The following is a 24,104-nucleotide window of genomic DNA, read 5'->3' on the forward strand; positions in this document are numbered from 1 at the left end:
TTGCAGTCGATTGCTTCTGTGATAGCAAAGTCCACTGTAACTATCCAATAGATGAAGCGAGGCAATTAGCGTTTTAAAAAACGCTGTTACTTTATTGTTAAGAGGGTTAACTTAGTCACTTGGCAGGCAGAGTCATTCAGGTATACACCGTACAATGTCGCAAAAAAAATATTGCAGACCGTTGCTGAAATTGATCCTGAAGTAGAATAACCTTACTCTATAATGCTGGACTACTGTGGTGTCCCTCCCACCTCCTATATAATGCTGGACTAATGTGGAGTCCCTCCCACCTCCTCTATAATGCTGGACTAATGTGGAGTCCCTCCCACCTCCTCTATAATGCTGGACTAATGTGGAGTCCCTCCCACCTCCTCTATAATGCTGGACTAATGTGGAGTCCCTCCCACCTCCTCTATAATGCTGGACTAATGTGGTGTCCCTCCCACCTCCTCTATAATGCTGGACTAATGTGGAGTCCCTCCCACCTCCTCTATAATGCTGGACTAATGTGGAGTCCCTCCCACCTCCTCTATAATGCTGGACTAATGTGGAGTCCCTCCCACCTCCTCTATAATGCTGGACTAATGTGGAGTCCCTCCCACCTCCTATATAATGCTGGACTAATGTGGAGACCCTCCCACCTCCTCTATAATGCTGGACTAATGTGGAGTCCCTCCCACCTCCTCTATAATGCTGGACTAATGTGGAGTCCCTCCCACCTCCTCTATAATGCTGGACTAATGTGGAGTCCCTCCCACCTCCTCTATAATGCTGGACTAATGTGGAGTCCCTCCCACCTCCTCTATAATGCTGGACTAATGTGGAGTCCCTCCCACCTCCTCTATAATGCTGGACTAATGTGGAGTCCCTCCCACCTCCTATATAATGCTGGACTAATGTGGAGACCCTCCCACCTCCTCTATAATGCTGGACTAATGTGGAGTCCCTCCCACCTCCTCTATAATGCTGGACTAATGTGGAGTCCCTCCCACCTCCTCTATAATGCTGGACTAATGTGGAGTCCCTCCCACCTCTCGTTACTCTATAATGCTGATCATAACCCAAATGTTATAATGTGTGTATGGCTCAAAACACATTTCTGTGATGGTTATTAGTGCCCTCAAAGTGTAGTATAGTGGTTTCGATACATATGAGCTTCGTTGATTTGAGTTGAGTCCCACCAATGTTTTCCCGTTAAAAATCGCCACTTGCATATTAGTAGACTATCTTTGGTTCCTCCTTTAAAAGTTGTGTCATACTGCGGCACACCTTGCGTGCTGCTGCAGCATTCTGTGGCACGTTATTTAATTGTCAGACATTTTTTTCGGTTAATACAAATTACTGCTAGTTTGACCATCAGAGGGCATCTTAAAGAAGCATTTGATTTAGTCTTCCATATTGATATTGGGGCTTTCACACCTAGCTCGGCAATTAGACAATTCAGTAAAGGTTGAATAGTCTATTGTTCAGCAAATAGCCCATAATAATAAATAGCCCAAATAGAAACATATGAACATGTTATGAAGCTACGTACCACTAATATGAACATGTTATGAAGCTACATACCACTAATATGAACATGTTATGAAGCTACATACCACTAATATGAACATGTTATGAAGCCACGTACCACTACTATGAACAGGTTATGAAGCTACGTACCACTACTATGAACAGGTTATGAAGCCACGTACCACTACTATGAACAGGTTATGAAGCTACGTACCACTACTATGAGCATGATAGGTCCCAGGTAGATCATCATGAAGAATCCTGATATCATGGCCATGGATAGAACACCACGAATACAGCAGTTCTTCCATCTGGAAACACACACAAACACCAATATACACACAGACACATCAATACACACAGACACATCAATACACACAGACACATCAATACACACAGACACACATCCATCAATACACACAGACACACAAACACCAATATACACACAGACACATCAATACACACAGACACATCAATACACACAGACACATCAATACACACAGACACACATCCATCAATACACACAGACACACAAACATCAATACACACAGACACATCAATACACACACAGACACACAACCATCAATACACACACAGACACACAACCATCAATACACACACAGACACACAACCATCAATACACACACAGACACACAACCATACACACACAGATACACAACCATACATACACAGATACACAACCACACACACACACACACACACACACACACACACACACACACACACACACACACACACACACACACACACACAGATACACAACCATACACACACAGATACACAACCACACACACACACACACACACACAAACATCAATGTAGGCCTGCATAAACGCCCAATATCTCTACACAGTCATTAAAACAAAGCTATCAGCCATTGGATATATCTACAGTGAGCTCCAACAGTATTTGGGACATCGACCCATTTGTTGTTGTTTTGACTCTGTCCTCCAGCAACTTTGGACTCGAAATGACACAATGACTATGGAGGTTGAAGTGCAAACCGTCAGCTTTAATTTGTGGGTATTTTCATCCATATCGGCTGAATCGTTTAGAATTTACAGCACTTCCTAGTACCCCCCATTTTAGGGGACCAAAAGTATTGGACAAATTCACTGTAAGAATAGAATATGTTTCTAAACACTTCTACATTCATGTGGATGCTGCTATGATTACAGATAATCCTGAATGAATCGTGAATAATGATGAGTGAGGAAGTTAGACGCACAAATATCATACCCCCAAGACATGCTAACCTCCTACCATTATAATAACAGGGGAGGTTAGCATACCCCCAAGACATGCTAACCTCCTACCATTATAGTAACAGGGGAGGTTAGCATACCCCCAAGGCATGCTAACCTCCTACCATTATAATAACAGGGGAGGTTAGCATACCCCCAAGACATGCTAACCTCCTACCATTATAATAACAGGGGAGGTTAGCATACCCCCAAGACATGCTAACCTCCTACCATTATAATAACAGGGGAGGTTAGCATACCCCCAAGACATGCTAACCTCCTACCATTATAATAACAGGGGAGGTTAGCATACCCCCAAGACATGCTAACCTCCTACCATTATAATAACAGGGGAGGTTAGCATACCCCCAAGACATGCTAACCTCCTACCATTATAATAACAGGGGAGGTTAGCATACCCCCAAGACATGCTAACCTCCTACCATTATAATAACAGGGGAGGTTAGCATACCCCCAAGGCATGCTAACCCGTATTTTTTAGAAAAATGGGACCAAATACTAAACTTTTGACTTCTTTAATACCTACTTCTAAGTCCCCTAAAATGGGGGGGGAGGGGGGCTATGTACAAGTAGTACTGTAATTTCTAAACGGTTTGCCCGATATGGATGAAAATACCCTCATATTAAAGCTGCACTTTATCCTCATTGTATCGTTTCAAGTCCAAAGTGCTGAAATAACGGAGCCAAAACCAACAATTTTTCCACTGTCCCAATACTTTTGGAGCTCATTAATGTTTGGTACATAAATATAGACAGGCTAAATACACTTGATTGTAAAACACGGGATAGTCATGCTTAAATCCAGGAAGAAACCGGTGTACAGAGCCTCCTGGTATACTGTTCCCCCAAGAAACAAAGCACCATCGGGGGAAAAAAAGTGGCTTGCTGTGCTGCCGCCTTGCTGCCTCCGCAATCCAATTCATACACTCTCTCTCCCTCCCTCCTTCTCCCTCTTCCTGCCCCTCTCCACTCTCCCTCCCACCTCCTCTATAATGCTGGACTAATGTGGTGTCCCTCCCACCTCCTCTATAATGCTGGACTAATGTGGTGTCCCTCCCACCTCCTCTATAATGCTGGACTAATGTGGAGTCCCTCCCACCTCCTCTATAATGCTGGACTAATGTGGAGTCCCTCCCACCTCCTCTATAATGCTGGACTAATGTGGAGTCCCTCCCACCTCCTCCCTCTTCCTGCCCCTCTCCACTCTCCCTCCCACCTCCTCTATAATGCTGGACTAATGTGGAGTCCCTCCCACCTCCTCTATAATGCTGGACTAATGTGGAGTCCCTCCCACCTCCTCTATAATGCTGGACTAATGTGGAGTCCCTCCCACCTCCTCTATAATGCTGGACTAATGTGGAGTCCCTCCCACCTCCTCTATAATGCTGGACTAATGTGGAGTCCCTCCCACCTCCTCTATAATGCTGGACTAATGTGGAGTCCCTCCCACCTTCTCTATAATGCTGGACTAATGTGGAGTCCCTCCCACCTCCTCTATAATGCTGGACTAATGTGGTGTCCCTCCCACCTCCTCTATAATGCTGGACTAATGTGGAGTCCCTCCCACCTCCTCTATAATGCTGGACTAATGTGGAGTCCCTCCCACCTCTCGTTACTCTATAATGCTGATAATAACCCAAAGGTTATAATGTGTGTTGGGGCTCAAAACGCATTTCTGTGTGGTTATTATAGTGTATTCAATGTGTAGTATAGAGTACATCCCACGTCTCCCTCCCGTGAGGATGTTTGTGTGTGTTACCTGGGGTTTAGGCCCTCCACGGCCTCTTTGAGGAACTGTGGAGTGTTGTCTGCTGTGGAGGGAGGAACGGATGGGGTGTCTGCTTTATTCTCTCCGTCACAGTCTCCTCCGGCCTCACCAGGCAGACCCAGTCTGTCCTCTCCATCTGCCTCCTAACACACACACACACACACACGAGAAAGGGAGAGAGAGCAAGTTAGACTAGAAATACGAGTGTGTCAACAACAAAAAACAACACAGGCATGATCTAAAGATACTAGATTAGACTAGTCATTCTGCTACAGTACTGGAGTATAGGCTATTTCTGAAACATGGAAAGGAAGAGCCAGGTCTCTTGAGAGCCAGGTCTGCCTACGGTGGCCTTTCTCAATAGCAAGGCTATGCTCACTGAGTCTGTACATAGTCAAAGCTTTTCTTAAGTTTGAGTCAGTCACAGTGGTCAGGTATTCTGCCACTGTGTTCTCTCTGTTTAGGGACAAATAGCATTCTAGTTTGCTCAGTTTTTTTGTTAATTCTTTCCAATGTGTCAAGTAATTATCTTTTTGTTTTCTCATGATTTGGTTGGGTCTAATTGTGTTGCTGTCCTGGGGCTCTGTGGGGTGTGTTTGTGAACAGAGCCCCAGGACCAGCTTGCTTAGGGGACTCTTCTCCAGGTTCATCTCTCTGTAGGTGATGGCTTTGTTAGGGAAGTTTTGGGAATCGCTTCCTTTCAGGTGGTTGTAGAATTTAAACGTCTCTTTCCTAGATTTTGATAATTAGAGGGTATCAGTCTAATTCTGCTCTGCGTGTTTTACGTTGTACACAAATGATATTTTTACAGAATTCTGCATGCAGTCTCATTTTGTCAATTCTTGGTTGATGAGCGGACCCCATACCTCAAAACCATAAAGGGCAATGGGTTCTATAACTGATTCAAGTATTATTAGCCAGATCCTAATTGGTATGTTGAATTTTATGTTCCTTTTGAAGGCATAGAAGGCCCTTCTTGCCTCGTCTCTCAGCTCGTTCACAGCTTTGTGGAAGTTACCTGTGGCGCTGATGTTTAGGCCGAGGTATATATAGTTTTTTGTGTGCTCTAGGGCAACGGTGTCTAGATGGAATTTGTATTTGTGGTCCTGGAGACTGGACCTTTTTTGGAACACCATTATTTTGGTCTTGTTGAAGAGGGTGGGGCTAAAACTGCATCACTGTCTCATCCCACAGCCATGTGGGAAGGAATGTGTGTTTTTTTGCCAATTTTAACCGCACACTTGTTTGTTGGAATGCTGGGATGATGGAAAGTAGTGTGGAAACCTACCAAAAAACAATTAGGCAACAACAAATTCAATACCTTTTAGACAACTTCCTGGACAAAACGTTCCACTGTAATAGTGAAGGTGTAAACTTGGCAGTAGAAAACCTAAACAGTATAATTGACCTCTCAGCTTCCCTATCAAATCTTAAAATATCAAACTGAAAACCGAAGAAAATGAACAACAATGACAAATGGTTTGATGAAGACCTAAGAAGGAAATTGAGAAACCTGTCCAACCGAAAACATAGAGACCCAGAAAACCTGTCCTACGCCTTCACTATGGTGAATCACTAAAACAATACAGAACCAAGGACTGATCACCCCAATCCACAAAAGTGGAGACAAATTTGACCCCATTAACTACCGTGGGATATGCGTTAACAGCAACCTTGGGAAAATCCTCTGCAAAATCATTAACAGCAGACTCATACATTTTCTTAATGAAAACAATTGGCTTTTTACCAAATTCCCGTACGACAGACCACGTATTCACCCTGCACACCCTAATTGACAAACAAACAAACCAAAACAAAGGCAAAGTCTTCTCATGCTTTGTTGATTTCAAAAAAGCCTTCGACTCAATTTGGCATGAGGGTCTGCTATACAAATTGATGGAAAGTAGTGTTGGGGGAAAACCTATGACATTATAAAATCCATGTACACAAACAACACGTGTGCGGTTAAAATAGGCAAAAAAATTCTTCCCACAAGGGCCATGGGATGAGACAGTGATGCAGTTTAAGCCCCACCCTCTTCAACATATATATCAACGAATTGGCGAGGGCACTAGAACAGTCTGCAGCACCCGGCCTCACCCTACTAGAATCTGTCAAATGTCCACCATTTGCTGATGATCTAGTGCTTCTGTTACCAACCAAGGAGGGTCTACCAGCAGCACCTAGATCTCCTGCACAGATTCTGTCAGACCTGGGCCCTGACAGTAAATAATGGTGTTCCAAAAAAGGTCCAGTCGCCAGGACCACAAATACAAATTCCATCTAGACACTGTTGCCCTAGAGCACACACACTATACATACCTCGGCCTAAACATCAGCACCACAGGTAACTTCCACAAAGCTGTGAACGAGCTGAGAGACGAGGCAAGAAGGGCCTTCTATGCCTTCAAAAGGAACATAAAATTCAACATACCAATTAGGATCTGGCTAATAATACTTGAATCAGTTATAGAACCCATTGCCCTTTATGGTTGTGAGGTCTGGGGTCCGCTCACCAACCAAGAATTCACAAAATGGGACTCTGCATGCAGAATTCTGCAAAAATATCCTCAGCGTACAACGTAAAACACCAAATAATGCATGCAGAGCAGAATTAGGCCTATAACAGCTAATTATCAAAATCCAGAAAAAGAGAAGTTAAATTCTACAACCACCTGAAAGGAAGCGATTCCCAAACCTTCCATAACAAAGCCATCACCTACAGAGAGATGAACCTGGAGAAGAGCCCCCTAAGCAAGCTGGTCCTGGGGCTCTGTTCACAAACACAAACAGACCCCACAGAGCCCCAGAACAGCAACACAATTAGACCCAACCAAATCATGAGAAAACAAAAAGATAATTACTTGACATATTTGAATGAATTAACCTGTTGGGGTTAGGGGGCAGTATTTGCACGGTCGGATAAAAAACGTACCCGATTTAATCTGGTTACTACTCCTGCCCAGTAACTAGAATATGCATATAATTATTGGCTTTGGATAGAAAACACCCTAAAGTTTCTAAAACTGTTTGAATGGTGTCTGTGAGTATAACAGAACTCATATGGCAGGCAAAAACCTGAGAAGATTCCTTACAGGAAGTGGCCTGTCTGACAAGTTCTTATTCTTCTTGACTCTTTTTATTGAAAACTGAGGATCTTTGCTGTAACGTGACACTTCCTACGGCTCCCATAGGCTCTCAGAACCCGGGAAAAAGCTGAATGATGTAATTCCAGCCCTTGGCTGAAAAATATTAGCGCGTTTGGATAGTGGCCGGTCAGAGGACCATCAGACTGAGGCTCGTGCACGAGGGGATCCCATGTTTTTATTTTCTCTCTCTTTGAACGTAAACACGCTTTCCCGGTCGGAATATTATCGCTTTTTTACGAGAAAAATTGCATAATAATTGATTTTAACTTCTTTGGGCTAGGGGGCAGTATTTTCACATCTGGATAAAAAACGTACCCGATTTAATCTGGTTACGACTCCTGCCCAGTAACTAGAATATGCATATAATTATTGGCTTTGGATAGAAAACACCCTAAAGTTTCTAAAACTGTTTGAATGGTGTCTGTGAGTATAACAGAACTCCTATGGCAGGCAAAAACCTGAGAAGATTTCATGCAGGAAGTGGCCTGTCTGACAAGGTGTTGTTGTTCTTGCTTCTGTTTATTGAAGACTCAGGATCTTAGCTGTAACGTGACATTTCCTACGGCTCCAATAGGCTCTCAGAGCCCGGGAAAAACCTGAACGATGACGAGGCAGCCTCAGGCTGAAACACATTATCGCCTTTTCCAAGTGGCCCATCAGAGGACAATGGAATTAGGCGCGTGCCCGATTCGACCCCGTGCAGTATTTTCCTTCGGCTGTTTACCTAATTGCAGATTCCCGGTCGGAATATTATCGCTTTTTTACATAAAAATTGATTTTAAACAGCGGTTGACATGCTTCGAAGTACGGTAATGGAATATTTAGAAATCTTTTGTCACGTTATGCGCCATGCGTGCGACCGTTATTTACCATTGGGCTAGTGTCTAGAACGCACGAACAAAACGTCGCTGATGGAACATAACTATGGATTATTTGGGACCAAACCTACATTTGTTTTTGAAGTAGAAGTCCTGGGAGTGCATTCTGACGAAGAACAGGAAAGGTAAGACCATTTTTGTTATAGGAAATGTGATTTTGGTGAAGGCTAAACTTGCCGGGTGTCTAAATAGTTAGCCCTGTGATGCCGGGCTATCTACTCAGAATATTGCAAAATGTGCTTCATCCGAAAAGCTATTTTAAAAATCGGACATATCGAGTGCATAGAGGAGTAATGTATCTATAATTCTTAAAATAATTGTTATGCTTTTTGTGAACGTTTATCGTGAGTAATTTAGTAAATTGTTAGTAAATTCCCCGGAAGTTTGCGGGGGGTATGCTTTTTCTGAACGTCACATGCTAATGTAAAAAGCTGGTTTTTGATATAAATATGAACTTGATTGAACAGACATGCATGTATTGTATAACATAATGTCCTAGGTGTGTCATCTGATGAAGATCATCAAAGGTTAGTGCTGCATTTAGCTGTCTTCTGGGTTTTTGTGACATTATATGCTAGCTTGAAAAATGGGTGTCTGATTATTTCTGGCTGGGTACTCTGCTGACATAATCTAATGTTTTGCTTTTGTTGTAAAGCCTTTTTGAAATCGGACAGTGTGGTTAGATTAACGAGAGTCTTGTCTTTAAATAGCTGTAAAATAGTCATATGTTTGAGAAATTGAAGTAATAGCATTTCAAAGGTATTTGAATAACGCGCCACAGGATTCCACTGGCTGTTACGTAGGTAGGACGAAATCGTCCCACTGGCCCTAGAGAAGTTAACAAAAAACAGAGCAAACTAGAATGCTATTTGGCCCTAAACAGAGAGTACACAGTGGCAGAATACCTGACCACTGTGACTGACTCAAACTTAAGGAAAGCTGTGACTATGTACAGACTCAGTGAGCATAGCCTTGCTATTGAGAAAGGCCACCGTAGGCAGACCGGGCTCTCAAGAGAAGACAGGCTATGTGCAACACTGCCCACAAAATGAGGTGGAAACTGAGCTGCACTTCCTAACCTCCTGCCCAAATGTATGACCATATTAGAGAGACATATTTCCCTCAGATTACACAGATCCACAAAGAATTAGAAAACAAACCCAATTTTGATAAACTTTTTATAAGCGAAAGAAACAGCCAGGGAAGAAACAGCCGTGTGTGTGTGTGTGTGAACAGTACACCACCAAGGCCATGCTACAGAAGCAGAAAGAGCACCATTCAGGAGGAAATGAATGAGAGGGGAAAGCAGTGAGGAACACACACACACACTGACCCCTGTCTCTGATTGAGATTGAACAGTCGCCCTGATGCTATCTGGTACCTCTCATCCTCTCTCTAAAAGCTTTGCAGAGGGACGATCCCTTTAAATTCCCCCCCCCCCCTCCCCCTCTATTCCACCCTGGTCCCTTTAACTGCTTTGCAGAGGTGGCAGAAAACAGAGGGCCAGCCTGATTAGGGATTCATTCTCACTAGGGCATCAAACAGCCAAATGAACAAAGACAAAAAAGTCAGGCCAACAAACATGCATTCTGTTCTGTTCTGCTTTGTAGTGGCAGGCTGTGTTTGGCCTAGCTGGAGTCCAGTAAGCTACTGCTGCTACTGCTGGAGTCCAGTAAGCTACTGCTGGAGTCCAGTAAGCTACTGCTGGAGTCCAGTAAGCTACTGCTGGAGTCCAGTAAGCTACTGCTGCTGCTGGAGTCCAGTAAGCTACTGCTGCTACTGCTGGAGTCCAGTAAGCTACTGCTGCTACTGCTGGAGTCCAGTAAGCTACTGCTACTGGAGTCCAGTAAGATACTGCTGCTGGAGTCCAGTAAGATACTGCTGCTGGAGTCCAGTAAGATACTGCTGCTACTGCTGGAGTCCAGTAAGATACTGCTGCTGGAGTCCAGTAAGCTATTGCTGCTACTGCTGCTGGAGTCCAGTAAGCTATTGCTGCTACTGCTGCTGGAGTCCAGTAAGCTACTGCTGCTACTGCTGGAGTCCAGTAAGCTACTGCTGCTGGAGTCCAGTAAGCTACCGCTGCTACTGCTGGAGTCCAGTAAGCTACTGCTGGAGTCCAGTAAGCTACTGCTGGAGTCCAGTAAGCTACTGCTGCTACTGCTGGAGTCCAGTAAGCTACTGCTGCTACTGCTGGAGTCCAGTAAGCTACCGCTGCTGCTGCTGGAGTCCAGTAAGCTACCGCTGCTGCTGCAGGAGTCCAGTAAGCTACCGCTGCTACTGCTGGAGTCCAGTAAGCTACTGCTGCTGCTGGAGTCCAGTAAGCTACTGCTGCTGCTGGAGTCCAGTAAGCTGCTACTGCTGGAGTCCAGTAAGCTGCTACTGCTGGAGTCCAGTAAGCTGCTACTGCTGGAGTCCAGTAAGATACTGCTGCTACTGCTGGAGTCCAGTAAGATGCTACTGCTGCTACTGCTGGAGTCCAGTAAGATACTGCTGGAGTCCAGTAAGCTGCTACTGCTACTGCTGGAGTCCAGTAAGATGCTACTGCTGGAGTCCAGTAAGCTGCTGCTGCTGGAGTCCAGTAAGCTGCTACTGCTGGAGTCCAGTAAGATACTGCTGCTACTGCTGGAGTCCAGTAAGATGCTACTGCTGGAGTCCAGTAAGCTGCTGCTGCTGGAGTCCAGTAAGCTGCTACTGCTGGAGTCCAGTAAGATACTGCTGCTACTGCTGGAGTCCAGTAAGCTACTGCTGCTACTGCTGGAGTCCAGTAAGCTGCTACTGCTGGAGTCCAGTAAGCTGCTACTGCTGCTGCTGGAGTCCAGTAAGCTACTGCTGGAGTCCAGTAAGATACTGCTGCTACTGCTGGAGTCCAGTAAGATACCGCTGCTACTGCTGGAGTCCAGTAAGATACCGCTGCTACTGCTGGAGTCCAGTAAGATACCGCTGCTACTGCTGGAGTCCAGTAAGATACCGCTGCTACTGCTGGAGTCCAGTAAGCTACCGCTGCTACTGCTGGAGTCCAGTAAGCTACCGCTGCTGCTGCTGGAGTCCAGTAAGCTACCGCTGCTGCTGCTGGAGTCCAGTAAGCTACCGCTGCTGCTGCTGGAGTCCAGTAAGCTACTGCTGCTACTGGAGTCCAGTAAGCTACCGCTGCTGCTGCTGGAGTCCAGTAAGCTACCGCTGCTGCTGGAGTCCAGTAAGCTACCGCTGCTGCTGGAGTCCAGTAAGCTACCGCTGCTGCTGGAGTCCAGTAAGCTACCGCTGCTACTGCTGGAGTCCAGTAAGCTACCGCTGCTACTGCTGGAGTCCAGTAAGTTACCGCTGCTACTGCTGGAGTCCAGTAAGCTACCGCTGCTACTGCTGGAGTCCAGTAAGCTACCGCTGCTACTGCTGGAGTCCAGTAAGCTACCGCTGCTACTGCTGGAGTCCAGTAAGCTACCGCTGCTACTGCTGGAGTCCAGTAAGCTACCGCTGCTACTGCTGGAGTCCAGTAAGCTACCGCTGCTACTGCTGGAGTCCAGTAAGCTACCGCTGCTACTGCTGGAGTCCAGTAAGCTACCGCTGCTACTGCTGGAGTCCAGTAAGCTACCGCTGCTACTGCTGGAGTCCAGTAAGATACTGCTGGAGTCCAGTAAGCTGCTACTGCTGCTACTGCTGGTGTCCAGTAAGATACTGCTGCTACTGCAGCTGGTGTACAGTAAGCCTCCATCCCAAATGGACCCTTATTCCCTATGTAGTGCACTACTTTTGAGCAGGGCCCATATTGTACTTCAGTCAAGGCTCATCCTACATAACTACTGCTGTCCACACCTTTTCTATTCATATACTGTCTATACACGCCATCCTATATAACTACTGTCTATACACGCCATCCTATATAACTACTGTCTATACACACCATCCTATATAACTACTGTCTATACACACCATCCTATATAACTACTGTCTATACACACCATCCTATATAACTACTGTCTATACACACCATCCTATATAACTACTGTCTATACACACCATCCTATATAACTACTGTCTATACTGTCTATACACACCATCCTATATAACTACTGTCTATATACACCATCCTATATAACTACTGTCTATACACGCCATCCTATATAACTACTGTCTATACACGCCATCCTATATAACTACTGTCTATACACGCCATCCTATATAACTACTGTCTATACACGCCATCCTGTATAACTACTGTCTATACACGCCATCCTATATAACTACTGTCTATACACACCATCCTATATAACTACTGTCTATACACACCATCCTATATAACTACTGTCTATACACACCATCCTATATAACTACTGTCTATACACACCATCCTATATAACTACTGTCTATACACACCATCCTATATAACTACTGTCTATACACACCATCCTATATAACTACTGTCTATACACACCATCCTTTATAACTACTGTCTATACTGTCTATACACACCATCCTATATAACTACTGTCTATACTGTCTATACACACCATCCTATATAACTACTGTCTATACACACCATCCTATATAACTACTGTCTATACACACCATCCTATATAACTACTGTCTATACACACCATCCTATATAACTACTGTCTATACACACCATCCTATATAACTACTGTCTATACACACCATCCTATATAACTACTGTCTATACTGTCTATACACACCATCCCATATAACTACTGTCTATACACACCATCCTATATAACTACTGTCTATACACACCATCCTATATAACTACTGTCTATACACACCATCCTATATAACTACTGTCTATACACACCATCCTATATAACTACTGTCTATACACACCATCCTATATAACTACTGTATACACACCATCATATACAGTGCATTTGGAAAGTACTTTTTCCAAATGTTCTTACGTTACAGTCTTATTTTAAAATGCATTAAATTGTATTTTTTTCTCATCAATCTACACACAATACCCCATAATTTTTTACACGTACCCTTTTTTCTCTCTAATTGGTTGTTACAGTTTTGTCCCATCGCTGCAACTTCCTTATGGACTCGGGAGAGCCTTGCGAGAGCCATGCGAGAGCCATGGGAGAGCCTTGCGAGAGCCATGGGAGAGCCATGGGAGAGCCATGCGAGAGCCATGCGAGAGCCATGCGAGAGCCATGCGAGAGACTCCGAAACACAACCCCGCCACGCCGTACTGCTTCTTAACACACTGCTCACTTAACCCGGAAGCCAGCCGCACCAATGTGTCGGAGGAAACACCGTCCAATGTATATAGTATGGTACTGAACTGACCCTGTATATAGTATGGTATTAACTGACCCTGTATATAGTATGGTATTAACTGTATATAGTATGGTATTAACTGATCCTGTATATAGTATGGTATTAACTGACCCTGTATATAGTATGGTATTAACTGACCCTGTATATAGTATGGTATTAACTGTATATAGTATGGTATTAACTGACCCTGTATATAGTATGGTATTAACTGACCCTGTATATAGTATGGTATTAACTGTATATAGTATGGTATTAACTGATCCTGTATATAGTATGGTATTAACTGACCCTGTATATAGTATGGTATTAACTGATCCTGTATATAGTATGGTATTAACTGACCCTGTATATAGTATGGTATTAACTGACCCTGTATATAGTATGGTATTAACTGTATATAGTATGGTATTAACTGACCCTGTATATAGTATGGTATTAACTGACCCTGTATATAGTATGGTATTAACTGATCCTGTATATAGTATGGTATTAACTGACCCTGTATATAGTATGGTATTAACTGTATATAGTATGGTATTAACTGATCCTGTATATAGTATGGTATTAACTGACCCTGTATATAGTATGGTATTAACTGATCCTGTATATAGTATGGTATTAACTGACCCTGTATATAGTATGGTATTAACTGACCCTGTATATAGTATGGTATTAACTGACCCTGTATATAGTATGGTATTAACTGACCCTGTATATAGTATGGTATTAACTGACCCTGTATATAGTATGGTATTAACTGTATATAGTATGGTATTAACTGTATATAGTATGGTATTAACTGTATATAGTATGGTATTAACTGACCCTGTATATAGTATGGTATTAACTGATCCTGTATATAGTATGGTATTAACTGACCCTGTATATAGTATGGTATTAACTGACCCTGTATATAGTATGGTATTAACTGTATATAGTATGGTATTAACTGTATATAGTATGGTATTAACTGACCCTGTATATAGTATGGTATTAACTGACCCTGTATATAGTATGGTATTAACTGTATATAGTATGGTATTAACTGATCCTGTATATAGTATGGTATTAACTGACCCTGTATATAGTATGGTATTAACTGACCCTGTATATAGTATGGTATTAACTGACCCTGTATATAGTATGGTATTAACTGTATATAGTATGGTATTAACTGATCCTGTATATAGTATGGTATTAACTGACCCTGTATATAGTATGGTATTAACTGACCCTGTATATAGTATGGTATTAACTGACCCTGTATATAGTATGGTATTAACTGACCCTGTATATAGTATGGTATTAACTGATCCTGTATATAGTATGGTATTAACTGACCCTGTATATAGTATGGTATTAACTGTATATAGTATGGTATTAACTGTATATAGTATGGTATTAACTGACCCTGTATATAGTATGGTATTAACTGACCCTGTATATAGTATGGTATTAACTGTATATAGTATGGTATTAACTGATCCTGTATATAGTATGGTATTAACTGACCCTGTATATAGTATGGTATTAACTGTATATAGTATGGTATTAACTGACCCTGTATATAGTATGGTATTAACTGACCCTGTATATAGTATGGTATTAACTGACCCTGTATATAGTATGGTATTAACTGACCCTGTATATAGTATGGTATTAACTGTATATAGTATGGTATTAACTGACCCTGTATATAGTATGGTATTAACTGACCCTGTATATAGTATGGTATTAACTGACCCTGTATATAGTATGGTAGTAACTGACCCTGTATATAGTATGGTATTAACTGACCCTGTATATATTATGGTATTAACTGACCCTGTATATAGTATGGTATTAACTGTATATAGTATGGTATTAACTGACCCTGTATATAGTATGGTATTAACTGATCCTGTATATAGTATGGTATTAACTGTATATAGTATGGTATTAACTGACCCTGTATATAGTATGGTATTAACTGTATATAGTATGGTATTAACTGACCCTGTATATAGTATGGTATTAACTGTATATAGTATGGTATTAACTGTATATAGTATGGTATTAACTGTATATAGTATGGTATTAACTGGCCCTGTATATAGTATGGTATTAACTGACCCTGTATATAGTATGGTATTAACTGACCCTGTATATAGTATGGTATTAACTGACCCTGTATATAGTATGGTATTAACTGATCCTGTAAATAGTATGGTATTAACTGATCCTGTATATAGTATGGTATTAACTGACCCTGTATATAGTATGGTATTAACTGTATATAGTATGGTATTAACTGATCCTGTATATAGTATGGTATTAACTGACCCTGTATATAGTATGGTATTAACCTGACCCTGTATATAGTATGGTATTAACTGACCCTGTATATAGTATGGTATTAACTGACCCTGTATATAGTATGGTATTAACTGTATATAGTATGGTATTAACTGTATATAGTATGGTATTAACTGACCCTGTATATAGTATGGTATTAACTGACCCTGTATATAGTATGGTATTAACTGACCCTGTATATATAGTACCAGTCAAACGTTTTAGAACACCTCATTCAAGGGTTTTTCTTTATTTGTACTATTTTGTACATTGCAGAATAATAGTGAAGACATCAACATGATGAAATAACACATATGGAATCATGTAGTAACCAAAAAAGTGTTAAACAAAAAAATATTTGAGATTCTTCAAAGTAGCCACCCTCATTTTGTGCATGTATCCTCCCAGGGGATCCTTTTTATGTTGAAAGACCGAGAAGCTCAGTTCTGGTGACTTTTTAAAAAAGGCCATTCTACTCCAAAATGTATGAAAATAAAAAAAATATACTGACACACCATATCATTGCATCTCTAGAAATTAGCCCAATAACATATTGGTAACCTATTCGACCATGCATATAACCTATCCATAGTCTATATTATCATTGTGGAGATTGTAGCTACACTATATGGAATCATTGTGTAAATTCTCACTATATTTGCTTTAATCATTGAAAACTATCGACGCGGACTCAACACATTTCACAGTTAGGGAGGGACTCCACATTATTGTGATGGATGAACAACAAAAAACCCCGGACAATTATACGCCACAGCCAGGACCCATTGAAGGGTATTTATTGAGGTAAAACCAGACTGAACGCTGAGCTCTCCATCATTGTTTCACAGTAAACTGACTCTCTAGGCAGAGAGCTTGGGCTAGCCTATAATATAATTGTATAAAATATAAAAACGTCTTGACTCTTTTAGACAGTCATATTTGATAGGAATATGCACAAATCACTTCATAGGGCATCTCTGTCAGAGACGACGTCTGTTTACAATTCAGAGGCATGAGGGAAAATTCTATTCCTTAATATTTCAACTATATCCACTCTTCGTTTCCCCGTTATTCGTGAGCTGATCTGCTCTCTGTATAAAAAAAAACACAAATATAACTCTGTCATTCGTTAGGAGGAGGATATCTAGCAAGCTTAGCAACAACATTGGTCCTTTGACTTATGGTTTGACTGCCGTTATAAAGTTTGTATGATTCCACAACGACGTACTCCGAATGCGCTCTGAACATGCTTTACGTCGAGACAGCCTACTTTTTAAAATGCACTCAATGAATTGAGGAGCATGATAACGTTCGGGAATTCATAAACCTGCCTTTGATGCCATTGGCGATCAAAGATAAGACTAACTATCATTACTAATTGTAAATATCAGTTGAATTTGAACTGAAATCTTTCCATCGTGGTGCAGGCCAAGCAGACGAGGCGGTGAAGCACCCTGTCTTATTCGGGGACATCCATGGCACAGTAACCACATCCTGGGTTTTAAACTCGTTAAAAAAAAAGGAACGTCATATTTTAGTCTTATTTCCCGGGACTCTCTGGATAAATATGAATTACTCCTGGTATTGAAAAACTTGGTAAAGGTGGTCAAATATGAATCCCTAATTAATACGATTACTCGAATATAGCCTCTTGAGGACCTAATTAAAAAGTGTCAGCCAGGCTGAGAAAAGGCAAGCACAGTGAAGGCTGTAGCACAGTGAAGGCTGTAGCACAGTGAAGGCTGTAGCACAGTGAAGGCTGTGGCACAGTGAAGGCTGTGGCACAGTGAAGGCTGTGGCACAGTGAAGGCTGTAGCACAGTGAAGGCAGTAGCACAGTGAAGGCTGTGGCACAGTGAAGGCTGTAGCACAGTGAAGGCTGTGTACGTCTATGAAGAAAGCACAGTGAAGGATGTAGCACAGTGAAGGCTGTGTACGTCTATGAAGAAAGCACAGTGAAGGAGGCTGTGTACTTCTATGAAGAAAGCACAGTGAAGGCTGTGTACGGGTATGAAGAAAGCACAGTGAAGGATGTAGCACAGTGAAGGCTGTGTACGTCTATGAAGAAAGCACAGTGAAGGATGTAGCACAGCGAAGGCTGTGTATGTCTATGAGGAAAGCACAGTGAAGGATGCTACTATGTATAGAAGTGAGAGCAGATCCATTTTTACCCAGATTGTGTACTAGCCTGGTCCTAGATGTAAATCCTGTTTTGCCAATGGCCTTAGGAGACAACTGATCTGGGACCAGGCAAGCTTATCACTGCACGGGGAGGGGGTTACATTACCAAGCTGTGTATGTCCCACAAGCCCCACAGAACCTAAATCAGAGGACAGTCTAGTAGACAGACCGTCTAATAGACAGACCGTCCCATACAAGGTCAGGTCCAGGAACAATGCTTTACCTCCACTGTGACGGAGGTAATCCGTTTAAATCATTACTACACACCACAAGTCAAGGAGGTCAGTGTGTGTTTCAACTTTTTCAATGAGCCATGTTCCAAGATCAGACCTTAAGGCTTTGGGATTAGCTGCCTGCCTGCCTCTCTATAGAACAGTTAGCTGCCTGCCAGCCTGCCTCTCTATAGAACAGTTAGCTGCCTGCCAGCCTGCCTGCCTCTCTATAGAAAAGTTAGCTGCCTGCCAGCCTGCCTGCCTCTCTATAGAACAGTTAGCTGCCTGCCAGCCTGCCTGCCTCTCTATAGAACAGTTAGCTGCCTGCCTGCCTGCCTCTCTATAGAACAGTTAGCTGCCTGCCTGCCTGCCACTCTATAGAACAGTTAGCTGCCTGCCTGCCTGCCACTCTATAGAACAGTTAGCTGCCTGCCTGCCTGCCTCTCTATAGAACAGTTAGCTGCCTGCCAGCCTCTCTATAGAACAGTTAGCTGCCTGCCTACCTCTCTATAGAACAGTTAGCTGCCTGCCTACCTCTCTATAGAACAGTTAGCTGCCTGCCTACCTCTCTATAGAACAGGTAACTGGCTGCCTACCTCTCTATAGAACAGTTATCTGCCTGCCTGCCTCTCTATAGAACAGTTAGCTGCCTGCCTACCTCTCTATAGAACAGTTAGCTGCCTGCCTGCCTCTCTATAGAACAGTTAGCTGCCTGCCTGCCTCTCTATAGAACAGGTAACTGGCTGCCTACCTCTCTATAGAACAGTTAGCTGCCTGCCTGCCTCTCTATAGAACAGTTAGCTGCCTGCCTACCTCTCTATAGAACAGTTAGCTGCCTGCCTGCCTCTCTATAGAACAGTTAGCTGCCTGCCTACCTCTCTATAGAACAGTTAGCTGCCTGCCTACCTCTCTATAGAACAGTTAGCTGCCTGCCTGCCTCTCTATAGAACAGTTAGCTGCCTGCCTGCCTCTCTATAGAACAGTTAGCTGCCTGCCTACCTCTCTATAGAACAGTTAGCTGCCTGCCTGCCTCTCTATAGAACAGTTAGCTGCCTGCCTGCCTCTCTATAGAACAGTTAGCTGCCTGCCTGCCTCTCTATAGAACAGTTAGCTGCCTGCCTGCCTCTCTATAGAACAGGTAACTGGCCTGCCTGTCTGTAATAACCTCATAACAGCACATGTTCTGGGACTCTTGTGGCAGTCTAACCTACATTGTGGGCTGCTTTCCGATCACCACTTTGGCACGATCTCTAAGACATTACACATAAATAACCAGAGTCCTATGGCATAGAGGACCATGTCCCAAATGGCACCCTATTCCCTATATAGTGCACTACTTTATACCAGAGTCCTATGGCACCCTATTCCCTATATAGTACACTACTTTATACCAGAGTCCTATGGGAATAGGGTGCCATTTGGGACAGAGCTAAATCAGGTCAGACCACATCATGTCATGAATCACTATTTCCGTTGTGTAATGCAGCCGCACACATAAAACCAGAACGAACCTTTGACAGACGCCACACAAGTCCATAGTAGGGAGTGGTCACGGTGAGCCTTTGAAGCAGCAGAAAGTCTGGGGGGGGGGGGACTAGATTAACCCAGAGCCATATACAAATGTGGGCCGTGGCTGAGGATTCAACTCTAAAGTTCACGGGACCAAAAAGATTGTGAGCTTCCTGAAGCTTCTGCACGTGTTTATTCTCTACTTGACACAGTCTCTGCTCTACTCCTAGAGAAGAGTCTCCTTTACACAGTCTCTGCTCTACTCCTAGAGAACAGTCTCCTTTACACAGTCTCTGCTCTACTCATAGAGAACAGTCTCCTTTACACAGTCTCTGCTCTACTCCTAGAGAACAGTCTCCTTTACACAGTCTCTGCTCTACTCCTAGAGAACAGTCTCCTTTACACAGTCTCTGCTCTACTCCTAGAGAACAGTCTCCTTTACACAGTCTCTGCTCTACTCCTAGAGAACAGTCTCCTTTACACAGTCTCTGCTCTACTCCTAGAGAAGAGTCTCCTTTACACAGTCTCTGCTCTACTCCTAGAGAACAGTCTCCTTTACACAGTCTCTGCTCTACTCCTAGAGAACAGTCTCCTTTACACAGTCTCTGCTCTACTCCTAGAGAACAGTCTCCTTTACACAGTCTCTGCTCTACTCCTAGAGAACAGTCTCCTTTACACAGTCTCTGCTCTACTCCTAGAGAAGAGTCTCCTTTACACAGTCTCTGCTCTACTCCTAGAGAACAGTCTCCTTTACACAGTCTCTGCTCTACTCCTAGAGAAGAGTCTCCTTTACACAGTCTCTGCTCTACTCCTAGAGAACAGTCTCCTTTACACAGTCTCTGCTCTACTCCTAGAGAACAGTCTCCTTTACACAGTCTCTGCTCTACTCCTAGAGAACAGTCTCCTTTACACAGTCTCTGCTCTACTCCTAGAGAACAGTCTCCTTTACACAGTCTCTGCTCTACTCCTAGAGAAGAGTCTCCTTTACACAGTCTCTGCTCTACTCCTAGAGAACAGTCTCCTTTACACAGTCTCTACAAGAACACAACGATCACAGTATTCTACATAACAGAATATATCTCCTAAGTTACTGTAAGTAAAAAAAGAAAACACTGCATTAAACCGTGAATTATAAATCTTCATGTTTTTACTGGTGAAACCATTTGATCTCAATTTCATTTAGGATATGCATTTACATGTTAAGTTATGGCTCCCGAATTGGTGCAGCGGTCTAAGGGGGCGTCACTACAGTCCCTGGTTCGAATCCGAGGCTGCATCACATCCGGCCGTGACGGGCGGCCCAACGTTGTCCGTGGTAAAAGCCGTCATCGTAAATAAGAACTCTTAACTGACTTGCTTAGTTAAATAAAGTTTTAAATAAAAAGTAAATATGCCGTGTTGAAGTAGCCTAAAGTGTTCCCCTGTGGCTCAGTTGGTAGAGCATGGTGTTTGCAACGCCAGGGTTGTGGGTTCGATTCCCACGGGGGACCAGTACGGAAAGGAGAAGAAAAAAAAGGTATGAAATGTATGCATTCACTACTGTAAGTCACTCTGGATAAGAGCGTCTGCTAAATGTTAAGTGTTGTTTTGAATGATGTACAGTGAATACATTTTTAGTGTAGATGGTGTGTATTTATTCCGAGTGGCGCTCGCTGTTGAGTCATTCGTACAGAAGCTTCGGGAAGCTCTGGATCTTGCGGCCCGGCGGGAATAAAGATCCCGAAAACGTTAGATCTGTACAATGTAATGTAGATCCTGATTGTATCCCAAATGGCACCCTATTCCCTATAGTCCACTGCTATTGATCAGGACCCAGAGGGTGAGTAGTGCACTACTATAATACTTTGGTAGGTGCTGCTATTTGTACTATTTCACATGAAACAAGTGTGTATTATACGTATGTGACTCAATGTTTTTTATTTTTACATTGGATAAAAGTAGAGATTCAGAGCTACAAAATGGTATATCATACACAACAGTTGAGAAACAATAGGAAAGTAATTCTGCTTTGAAAGATGGAAACTCACTTTTGAGAAATTGGAAAAGTATTTTTTTTTTTTTTTTTTTTTTTTGCATATCCCAACTCCCGAGACATGTTCTGAGAGAGAGGTCACGGCCAGGGTGGGGTCATTATCAATCTGGACCGCAGGCCCTTATAGGGAGCTGTTGTTTTAAATGGTTACCATGGCCACGTACCTCATGCTTTTCAATGGCCTGTCTATTTAATTGTTACACAGAGACGCATCACCATAACAACTGTGTAACAGACAACACCATGAAGTAAACATATGATTATAACGTCACAACGCTTATTTACAATGCAGGCATACCATGTAGCCTAGCTATTATATAACACCTAAAGAGGTGGCTTTTTACACCTTACTATTCTTCATCATGTCTAAGAATACCATAGTCAAGTCGTATTTTTTATATACTTTTTATTTATTCATTTAAGTTAATAAAATGTGGTCCGTTGTAGCTCAGTTGGTATAGCTTGTAAGACCAGGGTAGTGGGTTCGATTCCCGCACATATATTTTTTTAAACCTTTATTTAACTAGGCAAGTCAATTAAGAACAAATTGTTATTTCTAAATGACAGCCTACAGGGGAACAGTGGGGTTAAATTGCCTTTTTCTGGGGCAGAAGGACAGATTTATACCTTGTCAGATCAGAGGATTTGACCCAGCTATAAACACTAGGCTACTTTCCGCCCTATGACTAAGTTGCTTTGGTTAAAAGCGTCTGCTAAATGGAATATAATAATGTTATTAACTACATCCTAGACAAATTGCTCCTTGTTTTATTAGATATTGTAAATAATTAAGAGCCAACTTTGCCCAGATCCTAAAATCAGACTATAGTATTGTATCTGTCATATTGACAGTGTGATCTGCTTTCTCATTGGAAATACACTTACTCCTAAGCTTTTGGGTCCAAGACACGAAAAACAGCGTCCTATATTATATCTGGGGGGGTTAAAAGTATAATAAACATTTGGTTTACATTGTTTTATTGGCCATGTTTCTACAACACTTGTGTATAGAGGGGTCACTAGCTACAGCACTGAGTCAGCTGGTATGACATGTTAGCCAGTAGCTCGATAGCATGTTAGCTAGCAAATCATTATTCCTTTTAACTAAATAAGTCATTACTCGCAACAACAAAAAAAAACATTTTTTTTTAAAGAGGGTTTTACAGTAGTAATTCAATAAGTGCCGATTTGGTAAGGTAACATTCACATAGTTACCCCGCTAGCGAGTGAACATGAACTACCTAGCTAACTAAGCTAATTAGCGAGGAAGGAGATTAGCTAGCTACAACTCCCTAGCCCCAATTTCAGCACGAAAGAGATTTTAAAATAAAAATAATGTTTTCTTAGTTTAAAGTTTCTCACCTTGTCACTAACGCTGTCAGGATCCCCTCCTCCTCCTCCTCTCTTTCTTAGCTCCGTCATGTTTTCCTTATTTCACTCACGACAACATATAAAACCCGAGTCTGAAGACGACCGACGACGAGCTTCCAATTGAAGTCAACTCTCGTAATCCGGTTATGAAGATCTTCGGTTACCGATTCTGCTGCACATGTGCTGTTATTTTTTTCGACAGAACATTCACAACAACAGTACGCACCCTCCGGTCTACTACTCTCAACCGACTGAGTTCTTGCATTTGTTTATCGCCACCGTTCCCGTTCGCCATCTCAGGTGTCTGAACCTATGGTGAAGCGAGACACTGAGGACTAAAACCCACAATAGTGGAATTTGCTGTTCGCCTTCAAAATAAATGTCCCCAGTCCCTCCCTCCACCATTTGAAAGTGATGTTAAAGGAAACTAATAGTGGAATCATGCCATATTTCGACTAGATAATACCAAATAAGGCTGGAATGTTTTTATATAAATGAAACAAAAGACAATAGTTAGTTAATTTGACAAAAAAAAAAAAAGTATAGCTCCGTTTAAATCGCACTTTGGATGTATAGATTTCAGAATT

At 42.4% G+C, this 24,104-nt stretch overlaps 1 protein-coding gene across 1 annotated transcript in view; it reads right to left on the reverse strand.

Annotated features, from left to right (window-relative positions):
* LOC115165041 (phosphatidate cytidylyltransferase 1) overlaps window positions 1–23,859 on the reverse strand; it is a 53,181-nt gene extending 29,322 nt beyond the window's left edge. The window contains exons 1-3 of the mRNA XM_029718069.1: window positions 23,509–23,859; window positions 4,558–4,709; window positions 1,727–1,823 (exon numbers count right to left, since the gene is read on the reverse strand). Coding sequence (XP_029573929.1) covers window positions 1,727–1,823; window positions 4,558–4,709; window positions 23,509–23,568 — 309 coding nt within the window. The 5' untranslated portion in view covers window positions 23,569–23,859. The remainder of the gene's footprint in view (window positions 1–1,726; window positions 1,824–4,557; window positions 4,710–23,508) is intronic.
* Window positions 23,860–24,104: the final 245 nt, after the last annotated feature.

Source organism: Salmo trutta, chromosome 27 (genome assembly GCF_901001165.1).
Source record: "Salmo trutta chromosome 27, fSalTru1.1, whole genome shotgun sequence".
NCBI lineage: Eukaryota > Metazoa > Chordata > Actinopteri > Salmoniformes > Salmonidae > Salmo > Salmo trutta.